Source organism: Peromyscus maniculatus, chromosome 7 (assembly GCF_049852395.1).
Source record: "Peromyscus maniculatus bairdii isolate BWxNUB_F1_BW_parent chromosome 7, HU_Pman_BW_mat_3.1, whole genome shotgun sequence".
Taxonomy (NCBI): domain Eukaryota; kingdom Metazoa; phylum Chordata; class Mammalia; order Rodentia; family Cricetidae; genus Peromyscus; species Peromyscus maniculatus.
The window spans coordinates 32,588,313-32,610,599 of record NC_134858.1 but is presented as its reverse complement, the minus strand read 5'-3'; the positions used below and the strand labels follow the sequence as shown (position 1 = coordinate 32,610,599).

The 22,287-nt window shown below is 49.4% G+C and overlaps 1 protein-coding gene across 6 annotated transcripts in view; it reads right to left on the bottom strand.

Moving 5' to 3' along the window:
- The window catches only part of Kirrel3 (kirre like nephrin family adhesion molecule 3), a 568,493-nt gene that overhangs the window by 74,205 nt on the left and 472,001 nt on the right, over positions 1-22,287 (bottom strand). For all 6 annotated transcript variants that reach the window (XM_042280619.2, XM_076575954.1, XM_076575955.1 and 3 more), the window contains one exon: positions 19,526-19,675. In XM_042280619.2, the coding sequence (XP_042136553.2) occupies positions 19,526-19,675 (150 nt within the window). The remainder of the gene's footprint in view (positions 1-19,525; positions 19,676-22,287) is intronic.

Here is a 22,287-nt window from a genome sequence, read left to right as displayed (position 1 = left end):
ATCTGGGCTTTTCGGCACCAAACAAGGCTAGTGCAATGGAGTGGCTACATTTTAAGCTTAATTTGAGTTAATTCACACTTAAATTTAAAGAGCTATTTGTGGCCCGTGGCTACCACAGTGGACAGTGCAGCTCCGCTGGTAGCCCTTGGAGAACTCACTGCTCCAGCCGAGTGAAAGGGCTAGACCCCGAGTCTTTTTGGTGACAGGGGAGCCTGGGCACCACTTAGACCAATGACTCACTTTGCTTTGTTTGAAAACAAAATCCACAGGCTACATTTTTCCTTCATTCTATTTTTTTTTCCTCCTCTGTGGTGGTGTGGGCATGTTGATCTCATGAGCTCCTTTAACCAGAATGTAAGACTACCAGGGAACACCCCTCCTGGGCTGTGTCAGGAATGTAGGTATATAACTTTACCTCATTCAGAACCTATGGGCTGGTTGTGCTCAGTTCTGCGCATGCGCGTATCTGGTTGAATCTGCACACAGACCCAATTCACAACCTTTTCCTTCTGGCATCTGCTACCTTTGAGGGAAGTACCTCTTAACCTTCTCAGATCTGCCTTTTCCTCTGGGTCTTACTTCCTGACCACGTGCCTGTGTCCAGGGCAGGGCGTTTTGAGCACAAAGCTGCTGCTGGGTCTCAGCAGGAGCCTCCCCTGCTTGTCTCTTCCCTGTGGACTCCTAGGGGACTGCAGGGGCCGCCGATGCCAGCGCGGTGGTCAAACTGTGGCGCTAGCCTGGCTCTGGCCCAAGCATGGATGGCCGGGTGTGGAAAGCTCATGGCTTTCCTTATCTTTGCATCGGTGGAGGAGCCAGGTGGGTCTCAGGGGCTAAGCAGGCTTGTTGTGGGGTGTGAGGGCGACAGGAACAGAGAGGCAGATCTGTAGGTACATTTCCAGATGTGTCCTTGTTCGTACCTCCATGCACGGTCCACAAATCACTCTTCCTCCTCCGGGGAAGGTGAAGCCTCACATGAAGCAGGTGGGACCCACTTCTGGGTCCTTCTTACACATATGTTACATGGATTCAGGAAGTTCAGTTCCAAATTCTGGGCTCTTTAAACCAGAACAGCTGTTAGTGGGAAGAAACTCGTGCCTACTCACCCATGACAATTTGATTAATTTGTCCAAATTCCGGTCGTGTTCATACCTCACCTACAACCTCTTTAAAGCCTGCCCTTGCCACCTCCCTGGCACAGGAGGGCACCACTTGTTTCTGCCACCTCTCATTTTTTTTTCCTTCTCTGTTCTGTTTATCCCTCACCCACAGCGTAACCCCTCTGAAGGGTGGTTCTCCTTTGGGGTGGATGAGGTCAGGGGTACCGTCTTAACTTGGTGACATGTATGCATCTTATAGGAGAGATGAGCCACGGTGAGGGGTGGGAGGGGACTGGAAGGTCACATTCTGTTAAAGGGAGCAGACATTGCATGATGGCTGCCAAGCAGGCAAACTTGGCAGCCTCTGCCAAGGCTTTGCAAGAGATACCAGAGATCCGAATTTTCATACAAAAGCTTCGGAATTTTTAATGTTGGCAATAATTGTAAAAAAAAACCCAGTGGCACTCCAGGAGCTAACCAGCCCCGTCTTTGAGCTTGCTCTTGGGCCTGCTAGTTGCCAGCTGTGGCTCATGAAGCTGGGGTCAGCCAATTCAAACAGTCCCCACTCACTCTGAAAGCGAGGCTAGGGATGGGTGACTCAGCTGCAAACCCCTGCTGCCCAGTACAGGATATGCATGGTACCCAACCTGCGTGTCTATGGAGAGACGGAGTCCTAGAATGTTCAATTTGAGCCTGGGGCTGTCTTGATGACCCCTTTCGTGCCCCCTGGCAGGCTGAGATGTGTGCAGTCAGAAGGAGTCATTGCCTCTAGGTGGGCACACCTTGGAGGGAAAGTAATTCAATTAAGCCCTGGTTCCCAGTGAGTGTTAAAACCTTCTCCCCCGGAGAACCGTTTTCTGTTATGGATTTTTTAAGACCAGCGACTGGAGAATCAGTCTTCCTTTTTTCCTTTTTGGTGTGGTGTCTCTAGTCACTAGGTAAGTGGGAAATAAAGGATTTGTGAGAAAATAGAACACAGTCAAAAGGTAAATTGTGGGCTTAAAGGCTCCTAAGAGACGGCACAGGGTTGGAAATGTTCCTGGCCTGTCACTGCTGTCTGCTCTGAGCGCAGCTTCCTGACGCTCCCTTTCGCACCTCAGAAAGGTAATCTTGCAAACTGATTTCCTTCCATTGCGTTTCATTGGCGTACAAGCCAAACAGGCCGTTGCATTACAGTAATAACGTCAACATTTCACTCACCTTTGCCTTAATTATTTTTCTGTCTTGCCAATGGAAGCTGTTTAATAAGATTTATAGGCAGTGAGGAGGAGGCGGGGTGAGCGTGTGTGCAGCTTAGATAATCGTCCCAGCTGATCCCTCCCCTCCCCACCGAATCGGTGTCACCAGTATAAACATTCGAACTAAAAGCTTTGCAGCACTTAAGTAATAATAATGTCAACATTTCACCTGCTTCCCCTTTAATTATTTTTCTCCCTTGTTCTTGCCACCTGAATCTGTTTAGATAAGATTGCCACATAGATAATAACCAAGGGCTCTCATTCTCATAGGCAGATAAGCGGCTGCTTTGCTAAGCCATTGAGCGCAAAGGGAGCTGGGCTGGTGACGGGCCTGCTCTTAGATCTTCTGGGAGAGGGTGGGGTTTGGTGCCAGTGGCTCCTGGAGGGACGAGAGGCAATGGAAAAGGATGACAGCAGCTGTACAGGTGACAGGAACGCTGAGGTGGGATCCTGGCTTGGGATCCTGGCAGGTGGGCGCTAGAAGCTGGAAGAGGAGGCAGGTTAGGGGCATGTGCTGTCTCTGCACCCAAGTGGTCTAGGCCAGTGCTTTCTACCTTTCTAATGCTGTGACCCCAGTTCTTCATGTTGTGGTGACCCTCCCCCAACAATAAAATTATTTTTATTGCTACTGCATAACTAATTTGCTACTGTTACTAATCATAATGTAAATAGTTTTGGAGAGAGAGGTTTGCCAAAGGGGTTTTGATCCACAGGTTGAGAACCGCTGGTTCGGTAGAGGGGTTCTGATTGTGCATCCCATGAGGCGTTTTCCCACTACCCTACACACAGCTCTTGAGCACATCTGGCTTTATATCGACTTAGCCAGGTGGAGGTGGGGCCAGTGACTCAACCTTTCCAAGTCACACTTTCCCCAAAATGCAGAGGTGGGCTGCTGTGGGCTGAATGTCTATGGATCCCTTGTACTCCAACTCATATGATATAATTCTTCCATTCAAGTGCTAATGAGGCCCAACCCTGCTTAGTTTCTGAGATCAGATGAGATCTGGCTTATTCAGGGTGGTATGACCATAGATAGATGCTGAAATTCCAACCCTCAGTGAAATAATGTTTACAAATAAGGCATTTGGCAAGAAATTTGAGTTAGATGATGTCATAAGAGTAGGACTCTCCCAATGGCATTAGTGTCCCTAATAAAAGAAGAGGGAATCCCTGTCTGTGGGCATGCCCCCAGGAAGGACAAATGGGGACCCAAAGCAAGTGCTCAGTTAACCTGACCTTTGTTGTAGAGTATTATTTTAAGATGCGTTACTTTTGTTTGTGTGGCATTTGTTGAACTCTGTGAAGCTGTGTTACTGTGCCTGTGTAAAACACCTGATGGTCTAGTTAAGAACTGAACGGCCAATAGAAAGGCAGGAGAAAGGATAGGCGGGGCTGGCAGTCAGAGAGGATAAATAGAAGGAGAAAACTGGGAGGAGAAGGGAAGGTGTGAGAGAAGGAGGAGGACCCCAGGGCCAGCCACCCAGCTACACCGCACGCCATGGAGTAAGAATAAGATTTACAGAAGTAAGAGAACAGGAAAAGCCCAGAGGCAAAAGGTAGATGGGATAATTTAAGATAAGGAAAGCTGGCTAGAAACAAGCCAAGCTAAGGCTGAGCATTCATAATTAAGAATAAGCCTCTGTGTGATTTATTTGGGAGCTGGGTGGCAGGCCCCCCGAAAAGAGCAAAACCAACAACAGACCCTGCTGGGGCTCTGCTCTTAGTATGAAGACCAACTTCAGAACTGTGCAGAAAAAAATAATTAAGCCACTCACAGCCTGGTGTTTGTTACAGCAGCCTGGACTGGCCAACACATTGGTCTAGATTCTAGACCAGTCGTAGACTCTGAAACAACCATTCTTAAATTTTAGAGGGGTGAAAATGTGAAGTCTGTCCCTGAAATGCTCACAAGCATTCGGAATTTTGCACCCCATTTTATGGAGCTTAAAGGCCGATGGCAGAAACTTGGGCAACAAGTTGAGTTCCTTTCCATGAATATCAGCTCTCTACCTCCACTGCTGTCCTGATCTCTGTGATGGTCTCCTTCCCTTGTCCCCTACAGTCTGGCCCCAACCCAGTAGCGGGGAGTCTTTTAAAGTGTGTCAGACTCTGCTGCTCCTCTGTTAAGAACCCTTCTTCGACTCTGCTTTTTCTCAAGGGGGGATCTGACTCCAAGATCCACGGCTAACTTTCTGTGGATCCACAGTTCCACAGAGTTGGCCAGATCAAATGGAGAAATTGAATTATTAATGAAAGCCTTCCCATAAAGACAGTCCTGGATTTAGATCACTTTACTGATGAATTCTAGCAACTAGAATATTCCACAGAACATTCCAGGAAATCGAAAAGGGAATCCTTGCAACTCATTCTACAAGACCAGTAAGTATCTGAATCCTAAAGACAGGCGAGGATATTACAGGAAAAGGGAACTCGAGGATGTTGTCTATCATGAGTGTAGACAAAAACCACTTAACAAAGCATCAGCAAACTGACTGCAGCAACATAAACAACACACACAGTGACCCCATAGGATGCTTGAGTCCTGAGAATTTAAGGGTGTTGGGTAGTTGAAATCCAATTAATAGAACATATTAATAGAATAAGGAATGAACTCCATATGATCATGTTAAGAAAGCAGAAAAGCATGTCACAAGATCTGACACTATTTTAGATAAAGACTCTCCACAGAGTAGTCAGTTAGTGCAAAGCTATAATTTGACAGGACAGATAAGTTCTGGTGTCATGTTACACAGCACAGTGACCATGGTTAGCAATGCCATCATGTGCATTTTAATGCTGGGTGCTAGACCAGGGGATACCAAGGAGTCTCACCACCAAGACACTCTGAATATTTGAGGTGGTGGATAGGCTAGTTATCTTGGTTTGATCGCTGCATAACAGACGCATGTTTTGAAGTGTCACATTGTACCCCACGAACACGAACCATTTTGTATGTCAGTTAAAAATTAAGTAAGAAACCATCTCAACAAAGTAGGACCATATGGGTACTTCAAACTGATTCACAGCGTTGATGGAAACCGTTCAGCTGGCATTGTACAGTGTGGTGAGATGCTTTCCTCTAATCTTGGAAACCGAGCTAGAGTGTGTTCTCACTACTTGTGTTCAGCTTTGGACTGGAAGTTGTGCCTCGTACAAAAGGTACAGTAAGGACAAAAGGCTGCAGAACGGGAAAGAATTAAACAGTCTTTATGTGCAGACAAAATGATTCTGTATGCAGAAATCGTATAGAATTCAGAAAAAAACCAATTAGATCAGAAACAAAAAAATAGTTAGCAAGGTTATGGGATCCAAGATCCATTTACAGATGGTCCCAGGCTTACAGTATGATGATTCAACTGATTATTTTTTTTTTCACTTTATTTTTTTTTTTTTTTTTTTTTTTTTTTTTTTTTTTTTTTTTTTTTTTTGTTTTTTTTTTTTTGTTTTTCGAGACAGGGTTTCTCTGTGTAGCTTTGCGCCTTTCCTGGAACTCACTTGGTAGACCAGGCTGGCCTCGAACTCACAGAGATCCACCTGCCTCTGCCTCCCGAGTGCTGGGATTAAAGGCGTGCGCCACCACCGCCCGGCCCTATTTTTTTTTTTTTTTTCACTTTATGAAGGTGTGAAAGCAACAGGCATCCAGGGCAAACTGCATTTTGAGTCGTTGTCTTTTCCTGGGTGTGGTCCCACACCCTCATGAGGCTGGGCAGTGAGCCACAGTTCCCAAGCAGCCTCGCGGTAAGGTAGGTAAGCCTCTGTTGCTCTACAACGCACCATGTGGCTAAGTGAGGATGCTTGGCAGCTCAGGCACGTTAAATGCACTTCTAGCAGATGAAGGAGTTTATTGACATGTGACTCCATCTATACAAAGCCAACTGTATTTCTATATACTAGCAATGAGCAATTTGAAGATGAGATTAAGAAGATAATTCAGCAACACCAAAAAGAATAGATGAGTTGGGAATATGTTTGACAAAAGACTGTCTTGGATATCAAAATACATGGGTGTTCATGCCCATTATGTGAAATGACATGATAATCATATATATCCTATGTACATCCTCCCGTGTTCTGTATATCCTCTGTAGACCAGTCATGATGCTGGACACAATGTAAACATCATGTGGACACCCATTACATTGTATTATTTAGGGAATAAGAACAAGGAGAAAAAAACCCTGTATACAGACACTTTCAGTAATATAATAATTTCAGATACTTTTGTGGATAGAGAACTCTGAGAGGCAGAGGCTGGCTGTATTTCTTTCCCTCGCTGGCCTCAATTGACCCATCTGTAAAATGGGTTATCTCCAGTATCCTAGTGACTGTGTGGGAGAAAGAGCTCAGAGGGTGTGAAAAGTGGTCCTCTGGGTTGGAGCAGAGCCTGCTCTTCTGGGGGAAGGTATGTGACCCTCACCTTTCCTTCTCATCTCTACCACTGAAGCTGACACCTGGATGATCTCTCAACCTTTCCTGACATAATTACATACGGAAAGTCCTTCTTTTATATGAACGTTTACAAACATCATGATTGCCTTGTAAAAATGCAAGTGTTTTGGAAGTCAGTCTTCTCAGGTTGCAGGGTTCAGCTGTTTATTATTGTGAGAGGCGGGCAGCTGTGTGCAGCTTCCCTGGCCTGTGAACCGATCTCCCAGAAAAACCTGCTCCGCATAGTCAGGGCAGCATCCAAGTCTGAGCGCGATGGGACAGAGAAAGGAAAGCAGCCATGAGCAAGTGCAATGGGATGGAAAGTGGATGTGGCAGGCCACCTCGCTTCCAAGGTGTTCCGAGGGACGCAGACTGCCAGGAAGGGCTTTCTGTAACCTCTAGTTGACCATCCAGGACAAAACTCTGACTCCTTGGGCCCCGAGATGCCGTAGGGTTCTGACAGGCTTCTACAGTTCCCAGAGGTCAGAGGGAGACCAGCCCACTATCCATGATTGCATGTGGGAGACAGGCAGCTGTGACTCTGAGCAGAACTGCAAAGGGCCAGTTCAGATTCTGGCTCTTTGACTTTCTTATGTGAGCTCGGGCATGGTAATGGGCCTCTCTGGTGACATGGGCCTGCCTGATAGAATTGGCAAGAGGAAGCCGGGCGGTGGTGGCGCACGCCTTTAATCCCAGCACTCGGGAGGCAGAGGCAGGCGGATCTCTGTGAATTCGAGGCCAGCCTGGTCTACAAAGCAAGTTCCAGGAAAGGCGCAAAGCTACACAGAGAAACCCTGTCTTGAAAAACCAAAAAAAAAAAAAAAAAAAAAAAAAAAAAAGAATTGGCAAGAGGATAAGTAAATGCTCACATGTGGACTAATGGGCACTGGCAGGCACACAGAGGAACTAACTGGAGTTTTCTTCTTCTTCTTCTTTTTTTTTTTCTCCACTCAGAGCCAGCTGATACACTGCCATTTCTGTGAACAGATGATGTGCCCAATGGCACATATTCAGGGGCAGCTTCCTTAGGTCTGGGACCATTAAACTCGGGGATGGAGGTTTGAAGCTAGGTCCCATCCCTGTCCTTATCAGTAATCTGGTCTGATGACCAGAACTTGTGGGTGAATGCCAGTGTCTTAAGCATGGGTATCTCAGCTCTGATGAAGCTGCTTCCCCTGCTCTGACATGTTGTCATGTCTGTACCATCCTGGCATACACCTTTTCTTCCTTGAGTCTCATCTTGCCCTTCACCTAGGTGAAAAGCCCTCCCCGTTCCTTATTAAACCACATACGTGATGATGTTCGAGCTTGGATTCATGTGGACTTCCTCTAGGGAGGAGGGTGTGTTTCACTACCGTTGCCTGGACCTTTCGGTACGCTCTCTGGATGCTGAGCTGTTTTTGCAGCTGGTGTGCATGGCGTGGGGTTGATATTAGAACGGTCATATTAGGCCCCGCCTCCCCTTTTACCAGTCCTTATGCTGATATTCCCATGTGACATCCCCATGGCACACCAAGATTTTGTCAACAGGGTTTCAGGCTACCCAGGGTTTGATCGTCAGCCAATGACTTCTACTGTCTGTGACTCCCCCTTGTGACAAGGCTACCACCCTAGAGGTAGCACTGTGTCTCTACATTGTCACTGACTTTTGATCTGGGCTAATATTCCGCCTGCAGTGGGAGTTCTCTCTGTGGAGCCATGGCACGCTGTGTTGAGGGGACACTGGCTAGAAGGGAACATCTTGACAACGATTCTAGGTCTTCTCTGTATTGTCCCCTCCCTCAGGACACCCCCTTAATTCCCGGAGCTCTGTCCCACAATAAAATCATCACAACTGTGGATACATTTATTTCGTCCCTCCAGAACCAGGCACGTGGGAAACTCAGCGTCTGCTTGAATACGCCAAGAGACAGAGGGCTTACCACTTCACTGAGCTCAGGCTCTCAGTTTTAATTGCTAAGATAAAACACATCCTACCCGGCCTGGTTCCGCACTTGAGCTCCATGAAGTGAATCTATTTTCCTTCTTCAAATATTTGAGAGGGAGCCTCTCCTCCTACAGAGTCTTCTCTGTAGCAACATAAACTTCCCTACTTACTATTTTCCATTTTCCCATGTGTGTTTGCCTGTGTGCGGGCACACATGTGTATAGGTATACAGACATGTGAGGGTGTGTACATATGGAGGCCTGAGGTTGATGTCGGGAATTATTCTAGATCTCTCTGCTCTTCAACTGTATCAATGAGGCAGGGTCTCTCAATCAAACCCAGAGCTCACTGATATGGCTAGTTTTACTAGCTAACTTGTGGGGAATCGCCCCATCTCTGCTTTCCAAGGCTGGAATTACAGGTGAGATAACACTCTCGCCCAGCATTTACATGGATCCTGGGGATCAGCTTCAGCATTTACATGGATCCTGGGGATCAGCCTTTGGTCCCCACACCTGTACAGCTAGCATTTAACCATGGAGTCATCCTCCCAGCCCCTCTCCTCTTCTTTTAATTGTGCCCGCAGCATAGGCCTTATGCCTTTACATGCCTGGGCCGAGGATTGGGTCTGCGTCTGTCAGGATATACTGGCTCCACAGTGCCCTCTGCAGATGTTCTTATGTGTCTACTCTCAGAGTGGTGACAATTCTTCTGGTGCCCCTAGGTCACTGTACCATAGGGAGAGGAAATAGCTGAAGGCTGGATATGGAGGGGCACGAGGGTCAGCTGGGCCCGCTAACGATTCGCAATATTGGTTGTGTGCGCGTGCACACACACACACACACACACACACACACACACACACACACACACACACACACACACACACACACACAAGCAGAATAGAGAATTCCTGGTTGCATCTCCCATCTCTAGAGCCTGTGAGGATGGTGTGAGGAAGATAGCTTCAGGGACTACACTGATTCCTGGGAAGCTTGGGAAGGCGTAGATACCCACATGCCTATGGCTGGACCAATTGAAGCAACACAGTAGCAGAGCTGTGGCCATCCCCACTCCCGAAGCAGCAAGACATGTTTTAGTTAAAAAATTTTACGTGAGACTGTTTTGCCTTCATGAATGTATGTGAACTGCGTGTGAGCTTGGTGTCTGCAGCAACCAGAAGAGGGCGCCACATCCCCTGGAACTGGAGCTACACAGGGTTGTAAACTGCCATGGAGGTCCTCTGCAAGAACAATTATTCTTAACCACTGAGCTTTCTCTCCACTCACAGCATGGCATCTTTCTTTCTTGCATAAAATTAGTCACTGGAGACTGCAGAGTTGGCTCAGCTGGTAAAGTGTCCTGTGTAGGCTTGAGGACCTGAGATCAAATCTCCAGGAACTACATAAACAGCTGGGCGTGAACATCTGTAGCCCCAGCTCTGGGGTGAGAGGAATGGAAGAAGAAACAGGTGGGTCCCTGGAAGCTCATGGTTAGCCAGCCTAATTAAGTTGGTGAGTACATACAAATTCATATGCACACCTGCTTCCCTCCCCCTCCAAAAAAAAAAAATCTATCACTGTCTTACTCTCTGGACCTGGCTCCTGGCCGCAGGGCATTGCACCCTCTGCCTCTGGGGTTTTCTGGCCTGGTGTGGAGTGGTGAACCCCCATCCCTTAGGCACGGGGCACTGCCCACTTTCCCAGGTTCCCTTTCACCTTGTCTGTGACCTCTATGAGTCTGCTCATAGAGTGGGGTGTGCGGACTTGTGACTTTGCCTCTAAACCTTTCCCGAAGCTCCACCCTCCCGCAGCCAGGGGAAGGCTTCTGTTCGGCAGCGCTTTCCTTTCTCATTTCATGCTGTAATGGGGATTCATTGCCGGTTTTAAATCCATAATTTGCCATGAAAGCCTCATCTCGGGCCTGGGCTGAGGTCAGAGCAGAGCAGTGATGAGCTATTTTTAGCCCTTAGAGGGCTCCCTGTCCGACTCAGTCTTTTTAGATTTACCCTGGGCTGGCTCGGACAGTGTTTCGGGATTGACATCAGGGATGCCAGGACAGGAAAGGGGCAATTCACTCATGGGTGGCCTGGCATCCCTCCCCCACTCCTGTCTGCATTTCATTTGTCACTGGGGGAGGGCTCATGCTGGTGGAACGACACTCTAACTGCCCCTTTCTTCTCTGGGCCTGCTGAGGGGTACCAGCTGATACCTTGGTCAACTCACAAGAAGCTGTCCATTTCCTCAGTCACTGATTCCTTTGATCCACATCCTCATGCTCTTCCAGGTGGACACAGATGACTTAGCCACACTCTTATGGCCTGTGTGTAGGTGCACCTGTGTACCCATGTGTACACCAATGCATAAGTTCAGAGACCAAGGTGTCTATGTGTGTGGTTATAGGTGCGTACACAAACCCTTTCAAATGGCCGGCAGCTATCTGGACTTCCCGAACAAGGAGTCTAGCAGGGTACCCGGGCAGAGGTAGCTCTCTTGTTTTTGCATTATGAAGCTTGCCTGGATACTAGAAGCAACCTAGGCCACGGGAACTAGCCCCATAAAAGATAGGGTAGACCGGGGTTTTCTGCAGGCAGTTGACCCCTGAAGGTTGAGGGAAAGGGGCCTGTGTTACACAGGGAAGCCATGGAGCTGCCGGTCTCACACTGACTACAGACACCAGAGGATTTGGTCCTGATTTTTGCAGATCTCTGAGGTGTGACACTTGCTGAGTAGGAGAGCGTGCTCATCATCACTCAGGGTCACGCTTGGCTAAAACAGCGGAAGGACATATTATCCTTGCTCTCAGAAGAGGGACTCAGGGAACAATGCCCTTTGTGTGGACCCCAAACAGAGTGGTTATGGGAAAAATCACAGGTAAACTGTGGGGCGGATTTCCACTTCACCTTTCCAGTTCTTGGTTTTACCAGGGAGAAAGTGGCCAGAGCTGCTGCCAAACACCCCAATCCCGTAACTCACGCTGGGCAGTGGCAGGGCTGGGGGCAGCAATGTGTGATTTTTGAGTCCCAGGCTAGACCCCTTCTCCTACATGGGACCTGGAGAGTTGCCACTGCTCTGGGTATGGTGGCATCAGTCTTTAGGACTACATGGGGGCTGACCTGGTGGGCCTCAGTTCCCTGGAGAGGGGGTGGGGGCACTGGGAGTGGGTGGGTGGGAATATAAAGTGGGAGACATCGCCACTTTACTAAGACTTGTGGGGTCTCAGAGCAGGTGGCTGAGTGCCTTGTGTTTTCAGCAGATTCTAAGTCGGCTCCTAAGAACCTCCCTGCCTTCCTGTGTCCTGGTTTTGAAAGCTCAAGAAGCTGAGGGGAGGTCCATGTGGGATGCTACCTCCAGCTTTAAATAGTGAGCCCCTAGAGGGGCAGCGTCAGGCTTCCTGGCCACTTGGGAAGCACAGGCTTGGCATTGACTTCCCAACTCTTGAAGAGGAGCCTGCCTGCCTCTGCTGTCTGCCCTGTGTGTGGGCAGGGAATGGAAGCCTCAGGTTTGCCTCAACCCCTGATGCTCCCTAGGCCTCCTTCCCTGCTTTGTTTCTCACTTCTCTCCATGACAGATGGCCTAGCGAGGGAGGGGCCCAATGTCCATAGAAATGAAGGATGTCACAGAGTGAAGGAGTCGCTAGAGCGACCCGACTCGGCAGATCAGCTCCGTTGAACGCAGGAGCGTCCTCATCTCCCTTGGCCCCCATGAACTGTGGTGCAGATACTCAGGGTGGCGTGGAACTCAACTGGAGATCTCTCAGATCACTACCCCTCCCCCCAAAAAGCCCAAGACTTCAAATATAGAAGAGAGACACTTTCAGTCAGTTTGGCAACTCCATAGTTTTTTGTTGTGTTCACTTTGAGCCTGAGGGGTAGGTACGATGACTTAGGCTAGGAAGGAGGGTGTGTAGTGGCTAAAGAGATGGAAGGAGGTGACATTGAGTGTGGTTGGAACATCCAGAAGGGCACAGTAGAGAGGGAAGGACCCAGTGTCCTGTGGCATGGACGGGAGATGGGAGATGGGTGGAGCCTGGCTGAGCCTGGCTGAACCTGGCTCCCATATGGAACTTTGGAAGATAAGGATGTTTTTCTCACTCTCCTCTCTCATCTCTGACTTGTTTGCTGCCCCTATTTGGGGGTGATTGAGGGTAATGAATGTGGCAGGAAACAGACACACAGTCCAAATGAGATACAGCTCCTAAGACCAGGCCACAGCCCAGGCTAAACAGGCTTAATAAGAAGATAAGGAATCAATTCTGCTTGTCTTCCCTGCATGTGCCTGGGAGGGGCCTCTGGGAATCCAGCTTCCTGCCTGCTGTTTGTGTGAACAAGGTTCTTGAGACCAGAAGCTGGTGCTTTGGGAAGGACGGCTGCTGGCTGGTGATTCTGGGCCCTGAACAGTAATATCAATGATAGAACCAGCTAATATAATGACAGCCATATGCTTTTAGGTCTTGCTGTGTATCGGGCACTATTTTGAGACATGCTTGCATATGCTGTTTCATTGAATCATTCTTGTCACCATGAAGGCACTGTGGCGATGTCTCCCACTTTATATGCAGGCACAGGAAGTTGAGTAATGTGATTAGGTTACTCCACTGGTAAAGGAGTACAGCCAAGTTCTAAGTGCAGGCAATCTGGCTTCCAGAGTTTGCGCTCTAAACCAACAGAGGCTATGTAGTGCCTCTCTAAGTAATATCCAACATACCACACAACACAATGCCACCCCATGCCATGCCACACCAGACTACATAACAGAGCACTAGATACCACCACATCACGTTATACAACTATATGACACCATACCATACTATATCCCACATAGCACAATACCATCTGACACCACATCATACAAAACCATACACCATCATACTACACACTACCACACCACGTAATGCTACACCATACAACACCACCACACACCACCACACCACAAAACACATCACACAACATAATACTCTATCATGTTACAGCATCACACCATACAACATTATACCACAAAACACTGTATCGCACGGTACTATACAACACAATACCGTGTCACAGAATATCACACCATACAACACATAATACCACACCACATAATATTGCTCAACACCACACTGCACAACATCATATAACACATATAACACCACACCACATACTATTACTCAACACTACACCACACAACACCATATCTCACACACACCATACAACACCAATCACATGACGCACTACCATACCATATAACACCATGCCACACTATACCATATAACCTTCATGTGTGCTTGGCACTGCTGTCTGCTTTTGCTGTCCTCCCTCTAGTTGTCCCCAAGCCCTGTTGCTTTAATTGCCATGATGGACATTCATTGAGCACCCAGTGTGTACTCCCAGGCCAGGTATGAAGATCTAGCAAGATGCTCATGACAGGCTCCATGGGAGAAGCAGACATAAAACAGTCACTCTCAACACAACATGTTGTCATGGAGCCTACAGACAGCAGAAGGAACAATAGTCAGGCTGTGTGACCTTCAGGAAAGTCTTCCTGGAGGAGGTGATGCCTGTAGCATATCTTGTTAGATGGGCAGAAGTTAGCCAAGGGAAGTGACAAGAAGGGCTGTCACTATAGGCAGGGCTGGAGGCAGGCTCAGAGGCACCGTAAGTGGAGCAGGTGGTCGGGGCTAATGGGTGGCGTGGTTATGCTGGAGAGAAGGAAGATGGCATACTTCAGGGACCTTGTGGGCCATGGCAGGGATTCTGGGTTCTGTTCTACAGAAATAAATTCTCCTCCACATCTCCAAAATGCTTCAGCTACCTCTGCATCCTTGTCATTTTATGTCAAGTTGCTCAGGGTGGATTGGTCCCAACAGATACCTAGACTCAGAATCATCTAGAAGCCTGCACTCTTTTTTTTTTTTTTTTTTTTTTTGAGCTGAGGATCAAACCCAGGGCCTTGTGCTTGGTAGGCAAGCACTCTACCACTGAGCTAAATCCCCAACCCGAAGCCCACACTCTTAAGCACTGTATCAGCTCTACATCCATGACTGAAGTGCTCAAGTTATGAACAACTCCTCTCTGTACCCATCTATAGTTTGGGAGTTGAGAATTGGGAGTCTGTGCTGGCTCATCTTCATCGCAAGCAACTTGACTGCTTTAGACCCAGCTAGGAGTCACACATCTGGGAATGTGTATGAGAATATTTCCAGACAGGATCAACCGAGGAGGAAAGACCCCGCCTGAATGGGGTGGCACCATCCATGGGATAGTGGACCAGACAATAAAAGGAATAAAAGGAAAAAGGGAGCTGAGCACCAGCGTTCATCCATCTCTCTGCTTCTGACCCACAGTGGGGTATGAGGAAAGTTGGCGGGTGACATTTATGCCTTGGACTGAACTGGTCTCAGCTGCTAGGCCTTATCCACTTGAGCCCTAACACAAATCCTCCCCAAGTTAAGTGAGTCTGTCTGTGACTTTGTCACAGCAGCGAGAGCAGTGACTAACAGAGTTGCTGCCCATTCAGTGGGAGAACTAACTAAGGAGTGTATCTGTGTGCCCTCTCTGTGTCAGGGGCTTGGCATCATTGTAAAAGATGCCCTCTTTATCTGAACTGACTTAGCTTCCATCCTAAATAATTCATGTTCAGTTAGGACATCTGATTAATAATGGGATCCTCAAAGACTGCAGAGTCAATATTAGACCGGGCCGGGAGGAAGAGGACATGGGAAGAGCAGCCGGCATAAAGCCCTTTTAGTAACTGGTCTGGCATCCAACCCTTCCTCCCCCTTCTGACTCTCCTTCCCCAGCTCTACTGCTCCTTTCCATGACTTTTATTACCATGGGACATGCTAAGGACACAGTTTACTTGCTCAATCTGGTTGTCACCTGCCAGCTGTCATGATACCCCGCTAAATGCAAGCTTCACCAGGCCAGGGATGGCTTTATCTTCCACTTACTGAGGAATCTTGAACATCTGGAAATGAAAGGCATTCAGGAAACATGTCTTGATCAAATTTGTGGGCTTCTACTTTCTCTTTGGTTCCTCCCAGTCTTTACTACCTGGGTCTTCTGGCATTTGGAAAGATCAAGAGCAATGGCGCCCTACAGACCCTGAGCTCTTGATGTGTGTGTGTGTGTGTGTGTGTGTGTGTGTGTGTGTGTGTGTGTGTGTGTGTGTGTGTGTGTGTGTTGAGGGGGGGGGGTCGTAATGTCCATTTAAGCTGAGCTGCTGCAGAGATGGCTACAAGTGTGTGAAAACTGGGTACGTAGGGAAGCCTGGCCCAAGGCCTGGTGAGACTTTGTGAGGTGCTGTGCCCAGCTTCAAGGTGGGCTGCTGACTGAGCTATCACCATCAGTTACCTGCTCAGCCTCAGGCATCATGTGGAGCTTGGCTCCAGTGGGGAATGGCCCATTTTCCTAAAATAGTTGATGTGGCGTATTGGACTCCTGGCTGGAAATAAGGCCTTTTGGGAGCCAAACAATTCTTAGACATCATCTCTTCACTCACCACCGAGAAACTGGGACCCAGAGAGGTGGAGAAATGCTGTCAGGGTCGCACGGCTGACTTTAAGTCTGAGGCCCTTTCCTCCATAGCAAGACTTCCTGAGTTGATTTGTATCTGGAAATATCTCTGTTTTGACGTGAGTTGAGTCAAACGTAGCCCTTGGCAGCTGGCTGGATTGTTGAGGGAACTCAAGCTGACCACAATCAGGATTACAGCGTCCTTGTCTGGGGGGCTTGGCTTCATAGGCTCAATTCATTCCTCACCTTCCCCCTCATCCTCTGGCTCCTGCCTCCTCTGCCTCCCAGGGTGGCGCAAGCTCTGCTCAGAGTTGCTTCTTGTCTGATTGCTTCTGAGTGCTGGAAACACAACACTAATTAATGTGTCTGTGACTCTAGGCTTGGCTGCCGGGCCTGTCCCCATACCCTCCCCGGAGCCAGGCAGGCTTGGAGAGCTGGCCCCCCGGCTTCTTTGAGCACACTGCTGGCAGATGCATATTTTAACAGTGCACATCTGCTGGCTATATAATCTCTCGTATTTGCCCTCCTCACTTGGCGCTTTGATGGAAGACCTCCCGGGGCTCCCCTGTGTTCCAGCCAGAGTGTTTGCTTTGCGATTTTGCTGGAATACCATCTGATTCTGCCCTCACATCTTCTGCAGGTTCTAATCAAGCTCTTACTTTATTTAATTAAAAATCTATCTCAGGCAAATACAGAGTAAATTAGGAAGCTCTCCTATTCCTGGAACACAGGGAAGGCTGCCCTCCTTGGGGAACTGGCCTAGACACTTCCGTGGGCTGAGATGTCACAGCATTGCAGGTGGAGGGCCTTGGTTGGTTGGGAAGGAAATTGGCCTTAATAACCTTAAGAGTCCTTAACAGCCACTCTACCTGTCTCATCCCTGGACCAGGAGCCCTTTCCAGTGACCATTTGGCTTCCAGTTAGGGGTAGTAGGAAGGGATATACACCTGTGGAAACTTAGCCAGGTGGAGTCCTGCTGGACTAGAGGCAATCTACAAGACTGGGAGAGGCCATCAGACTCCCTGGGGTGGGGAAGAGGGAATTCTTCACCCACAGAAAACAGCCTAGGCCAGGAATGTGGAGCCCCGAGGCATCAAGGAGGCCTGTGGGCAGAGCCTGCCAGCCTCTTCTTGTCCAAATCCAGTTTACTTAGGAGAATGGCTGATGTAGGAGATGCCAGCTCAAGCTTCCTTTCCTGATGGGGCCTCTATAACCAGTCAGTCTTCCATCTGACCTCTAGGCTTGAATAAACACCTCACCCGCACAAACCCAGGCACAATGCCAGGCCAGGGCCTTGACAGATGCAGAGAGAAGAGTGGATGTCTTTTAGAGGTGACCCCAAAACAAATTTGGGTCTGTTCTGTTCAGATTGAATCCTGAGGCCCTGTTCTGAGAAGCCTGGCTTTTAACCAGGTGGACAGATGACATTCTGCTGGCATTTGGGAGCAGAAGACTGGGCAAAGAGCGTTGGTCTGGAGCTGGAAACATGGAATTGATTTTAAATGTTAATCAAGCTGTGTGACCTCTGTCCATGCCTTTGCCTCTCTGAGTCTCTCCACGAGGTTATCAGTAAAGCACTTGGAATAATCTGGAATTTCAATACAGCATACTTGGCTGATTAACTGAGGTAGTAGGGAGCAAGGAGGCTCAAGTGGCTGGGCTCGGATGGTGAGTCTTCTCCATCCGAGGGGGTGTCCTGTTTTAGTTCTGCATGGCCTCAGAGCATTCTCTAGCCACCTCCCGGCGGGGTGCGAGGGAGCAGGGGAGGGTGTTCTGAGGACAGGGGCCCTGAAGGTGAACATCCCACAGCATCACTTGGCAGATGTGTTCTGCCGGTTTGCAGTCAACGCCCACATCAGGAAACGTACCTGGTCCAAGTCTTCCCCATCTCCCCCTCTCAACCCTACAATGAATTGCAGACCCTTTCTCAACTTAGCCCCGTCTCAAGGGGGAAAGGGAAGTGGCTACTGCTCCCCATAGTGTCCTTGTCTGTCCCCTAAAGCACCCCCTGCCTGGCCCCATCCCCCAGCCCACCATTTTCACAGAAAGCAGCTTTCCCACGCCTTCCCTGCCAGGCAGGGCAGGCTCCCAGGTTGGAGGTGGGTGAGGTTCCGAAGCTCCCCCTCCCAGCCTCCGCCCAGGCCGAGCTGCTAAATGGTCCTCCGCGGCCTGTCTGCTGTTGCCCCTGGAATCATGCACCCCTTGTGTTTAGCTGTGTAGATCTGAAGATAACCCGGCACGCTCTTAAATATTTCATCTCAGAGCATGAGCGGTGTCCCAGCTGCCGACCCTGTCATCAGAGCCCCACAGCAGCTGCCAGGAGCCTGCCAAGGCCAGGCCGGGGCTTCCCTCGCTTGCCTGCCCGGGATTCATCCACATGTGCCTGGCAGAGATGAAACCTTATGGGGCCAGGGAGGTGGAAGAAAGAGCACAGGCAGGGGGATGCTGGTCTAGGCCTTTTGTCTCTCTGAGCCTCAGTTTCTCACCTGGGATAACGATCCCTGATCCAGTCGGGGGGGGGGGGGGACTTTGAGAGCTGCTCTGTTACTGTGAGTGATGATCACTTGTGTGCAAACTGTTTCCTCACAGTTCCCATCTCTGCAAAACCTGACCAGAGGAAGCAGGTGACAGGGCCGAACTCTTTATCAAAACTGGGAAGCTTAAGGAGCCACTGAGTAAATCCCCACCACATCTTTGGGCAGGTCTGTCCCATTGAGGAAGTGGGTACCTCATCAGCAGGGACATTTGAAACAAAGACCAAGGGGGAAAGTGCTTAGAATAAGGTCCTGAAGTGAAATCTCATTGGAATGACCAGAGAGAACCAGGATTCCAAGGGAATGCAGGGGTGGGAAAGGTCTGGAACAAGGGTCTTTGGTGATCCTTATGGACACTGAAGTCATGGAGGATCAAACTTGAGGCTCATTCTTAAGAGAGGTCAGGGCATACAGAGCTTGTCTGGCCCCTTGGAGGCCAGCTTCAGAAGAAAGGGCGTTCAGACTGTACCATATTCTCCTCTGAGCTTGCATTGCCGTCACGGGCCTGGCCTCATTTGCGCCACAGAGCACCCAGGAGCCTCCTCTGCTCACCAGTGTGCAGCCGAACACACTGGCTAGGACACTGACAGGCGGTGGCAGTGTGACTTGCTAAGGTGGGGTCTTTTTCTGCCCCCTGTGGATGGGGAGGAAGAGGAGAGAGCAGACGTAGGAAGGGCAGGCGGGATGATATCCAGCAGAGAGCCTTCCTCCACTAGCTTTGTTGGAAGGACCCTCCAGCAGCCGAGCCTTTGGTGTTTCCCAGAGTCCTTATGTAACCCCTGCATGTTTGTGTGCAAGTGACTTACCCAGGACTGTGAGGCGTGCAGGGCGGGACCGGATGGCAGCCTGGATGGCCTGGCATTCATACACAGCATCATCCTGCAGTTCAGCCCTCAGGATCTTCAGGTGATGCTCTCCTGACAGGTGGTTTCCCACCACCAGGTACTGGGGGTAACCTGGGGGGAAAGCAGGAAGGTATGAGAGATCAACATAGTCCCGTTGCCAATTTCCAGGGGCCTATTTGGAGATGTTGTGACCCTCTTAGGTAGACTGGCTCCCAAAACTCTCTTGAAAAAGGAAATGTCCGTCTAGTGAACTGTGGCTCAGGCAGAAGTCTTCCTGTCTGACTTCTTCCCTTCTGACAAAGCGAGATCTTTCTGGAAGATGGGCTAGGGGATCTAATACCTGTCCTGGACAGAGCAGACCTCAGGTAGCCTTCTGGTGACTGAACATAGGAAACTATTTATATGACAAGACTTCCTCTGAGTGGCTTCCTCACTGCTTCCTTCCCTAGTTTACAGGGCCACGCACCCCCAAAACCCCAAGCTCTTGTTTATTTTTTAAATTCCTTTTTTTTTCTCTTTTTAGTTGTTTTTATTTCTTTATATGCGTGTGAACACAGATATGCCACCCACGCAGAGGTCAGAGGACAACTTGTGGGAGTCAGTTCTCTCTTTCTATCATGTCGGTCCCAAGGATTGAACTCAGGGCAGCAGGCATAGCGGCAGGCCCCTTTACCCGATGAGCCATTTCATGGGCTCTCCTGTTCCTAGAGCTCGATGTGCTATCAGAGCCCCAACCTTCAGGCTCTTTTTGAGCCTCTTACTCTATGGGTGGCTCTCATGTTTCCCCCTGTTCATCTGTGTATTGCTAATTTATTTCACGGGCTAAAATGACCGGGCTTTCAGAGGGAAAGGGGAGAAGTAACACTTCCCTTCCTAGCTCAGGGGGAGCTGGGGTGCTGGGCTGGGCACAGGGGACAAAGAGTCGCAGCAGTGGGAGCCCTCTGGCACTGGCTCAGGTCTTTGATCTCAGTGTAAAGGAGCACAAAAGTAATAGTTTCCCAGGATGTTGGTGTGTGTGTGTGTGTGTGTGTGTGTGTGTGTGTGTGTGTGTGTGTGTGTCTGGTGTTGATTCTAAGCTCTAAGGAAAATAGAGACAAAAGTATAGGGCATGCTGGGCAGGCAGACTGGCTATGGGGTGTTGCTCAGGGAAATGCTATCTGTATTCAGTGGAGTTTCCTAAGGGGATGCTAAGAGTCAGGAGGGGAGAGGAGGATAGAGAGCGAGGGAGGGAGGGAGGGAGGGAGGGAGAGGGAGAGGGAGAGAGAGAGAGAGAGAGAGAGAGAGAGAGAGAGAGAGAGAGAGAGAGAGAGACTCTGAGATTCACAAAGAGTGGACCAAGCAAGAGAGAAATGAAAAAGGAAGAAGGGATTTACTTGGAAAGGATCAAGGAAACACAGGAAATGGGATTGCCGCCTCGACCTTCAGACGCTGGGCACTGTGCACCTTGAACCATAGTGGCCCTTTTCTGGGCATTCCTACCTCCCTCCGCCAAGCCCCAGGGCCTGATTAAGCACTTAGGAGGCACTCAGGACACTTAGGAATTCGGGGCCTCAGTACACACACACTGGTGATGAATAATAGATAACTAAAAGTTTGAAGATGATGAATCATTCAGTAGTTGCTGCGGCCGGCTGGCTGAATGCAAACGTCGACTCAGACACAGCCGTAGACTGGTCCGTGCTCTCTCTGGGGTCTCGGGCTCGAAGCCTCTTAGTGTGTCCTGTCAGGATGCTACCCTTCTACCCCTTCCCCCGAGTTCTGCTTTCCTCACATCCTTTGCACCATGGGATTCTGCAGGGGCCCCTTCTTTCGACTCTGCCCTGGCTCCCATCTCTCCCTGGAGACCACTCTGGCTAAGCTAAGGGTGGTTGAGAGGTCGGGCAGGACTCCCTGGGGGTGACTGCACCAGGACCCATCAGTGCCTACTCCTGGTCAGTGGGGTGGGTAGCTGTGGTCTCCCAGAACACCACTCAACAAGTTCTGTGGGCTCTTGTACAATGGAGACCATACTGTCCTCATCATGACACCGAAGGACCTTGACCTCCACAGCTCATTAGGAGCGACCAGAAATGCTGCCAAGGATCAGCTGCACCCAAGGAGGGCACTGTCTACCTCTCACTCACTTTCCTGCCTTCTGGTGGGCAAAGGCAGTAGGCCCAGGCAGGTGAAGCTGGCTGGGTTTCCAACAGCTGCTGGCCACCCTGCCCTCCAGCACCGCCTCCCACTGGCCCCTGCTGTTCTGCAATTAGGTCTGTCCCCCACAGGCATCTTGGATGGAGCTGGTGTTTTTCTGTTGTCTTGCAAAGCCATCAGCAGCAGGACTGCACTCTCCCGAGCTGTGGAGAACGTCAGTGATGGGTTTGTTTGTATTTGCCTAATTAGGCAGCGAGCTGCGATGCTATCTCAAGGATTGGCAGCATCTTTGGAAAACACACACAGGAGCAGAGCGACTGAGGAATTTCTAGTTTCTTCCACGGCATCAGAGACTCTGAGTGTCTAGGCTCTCGTCCTGTCGTGTAGGTTCAAACCCCAGCTTATGTCCTCCTCACTCTGTTCTCCTGGTGCTTCAGCTTTGTAAGTTGGGGATGACGCTGGCCTCTCATGGGTGAAGATTAAAACAGGATAATCTATGTAGGGTGCCTATTGCATACTGAGTATTCGACATAGGGTCTCACTCTGTAGCTAAGGCTGGCTTTGAACTTAGGTCAGTTCTACACTAACCT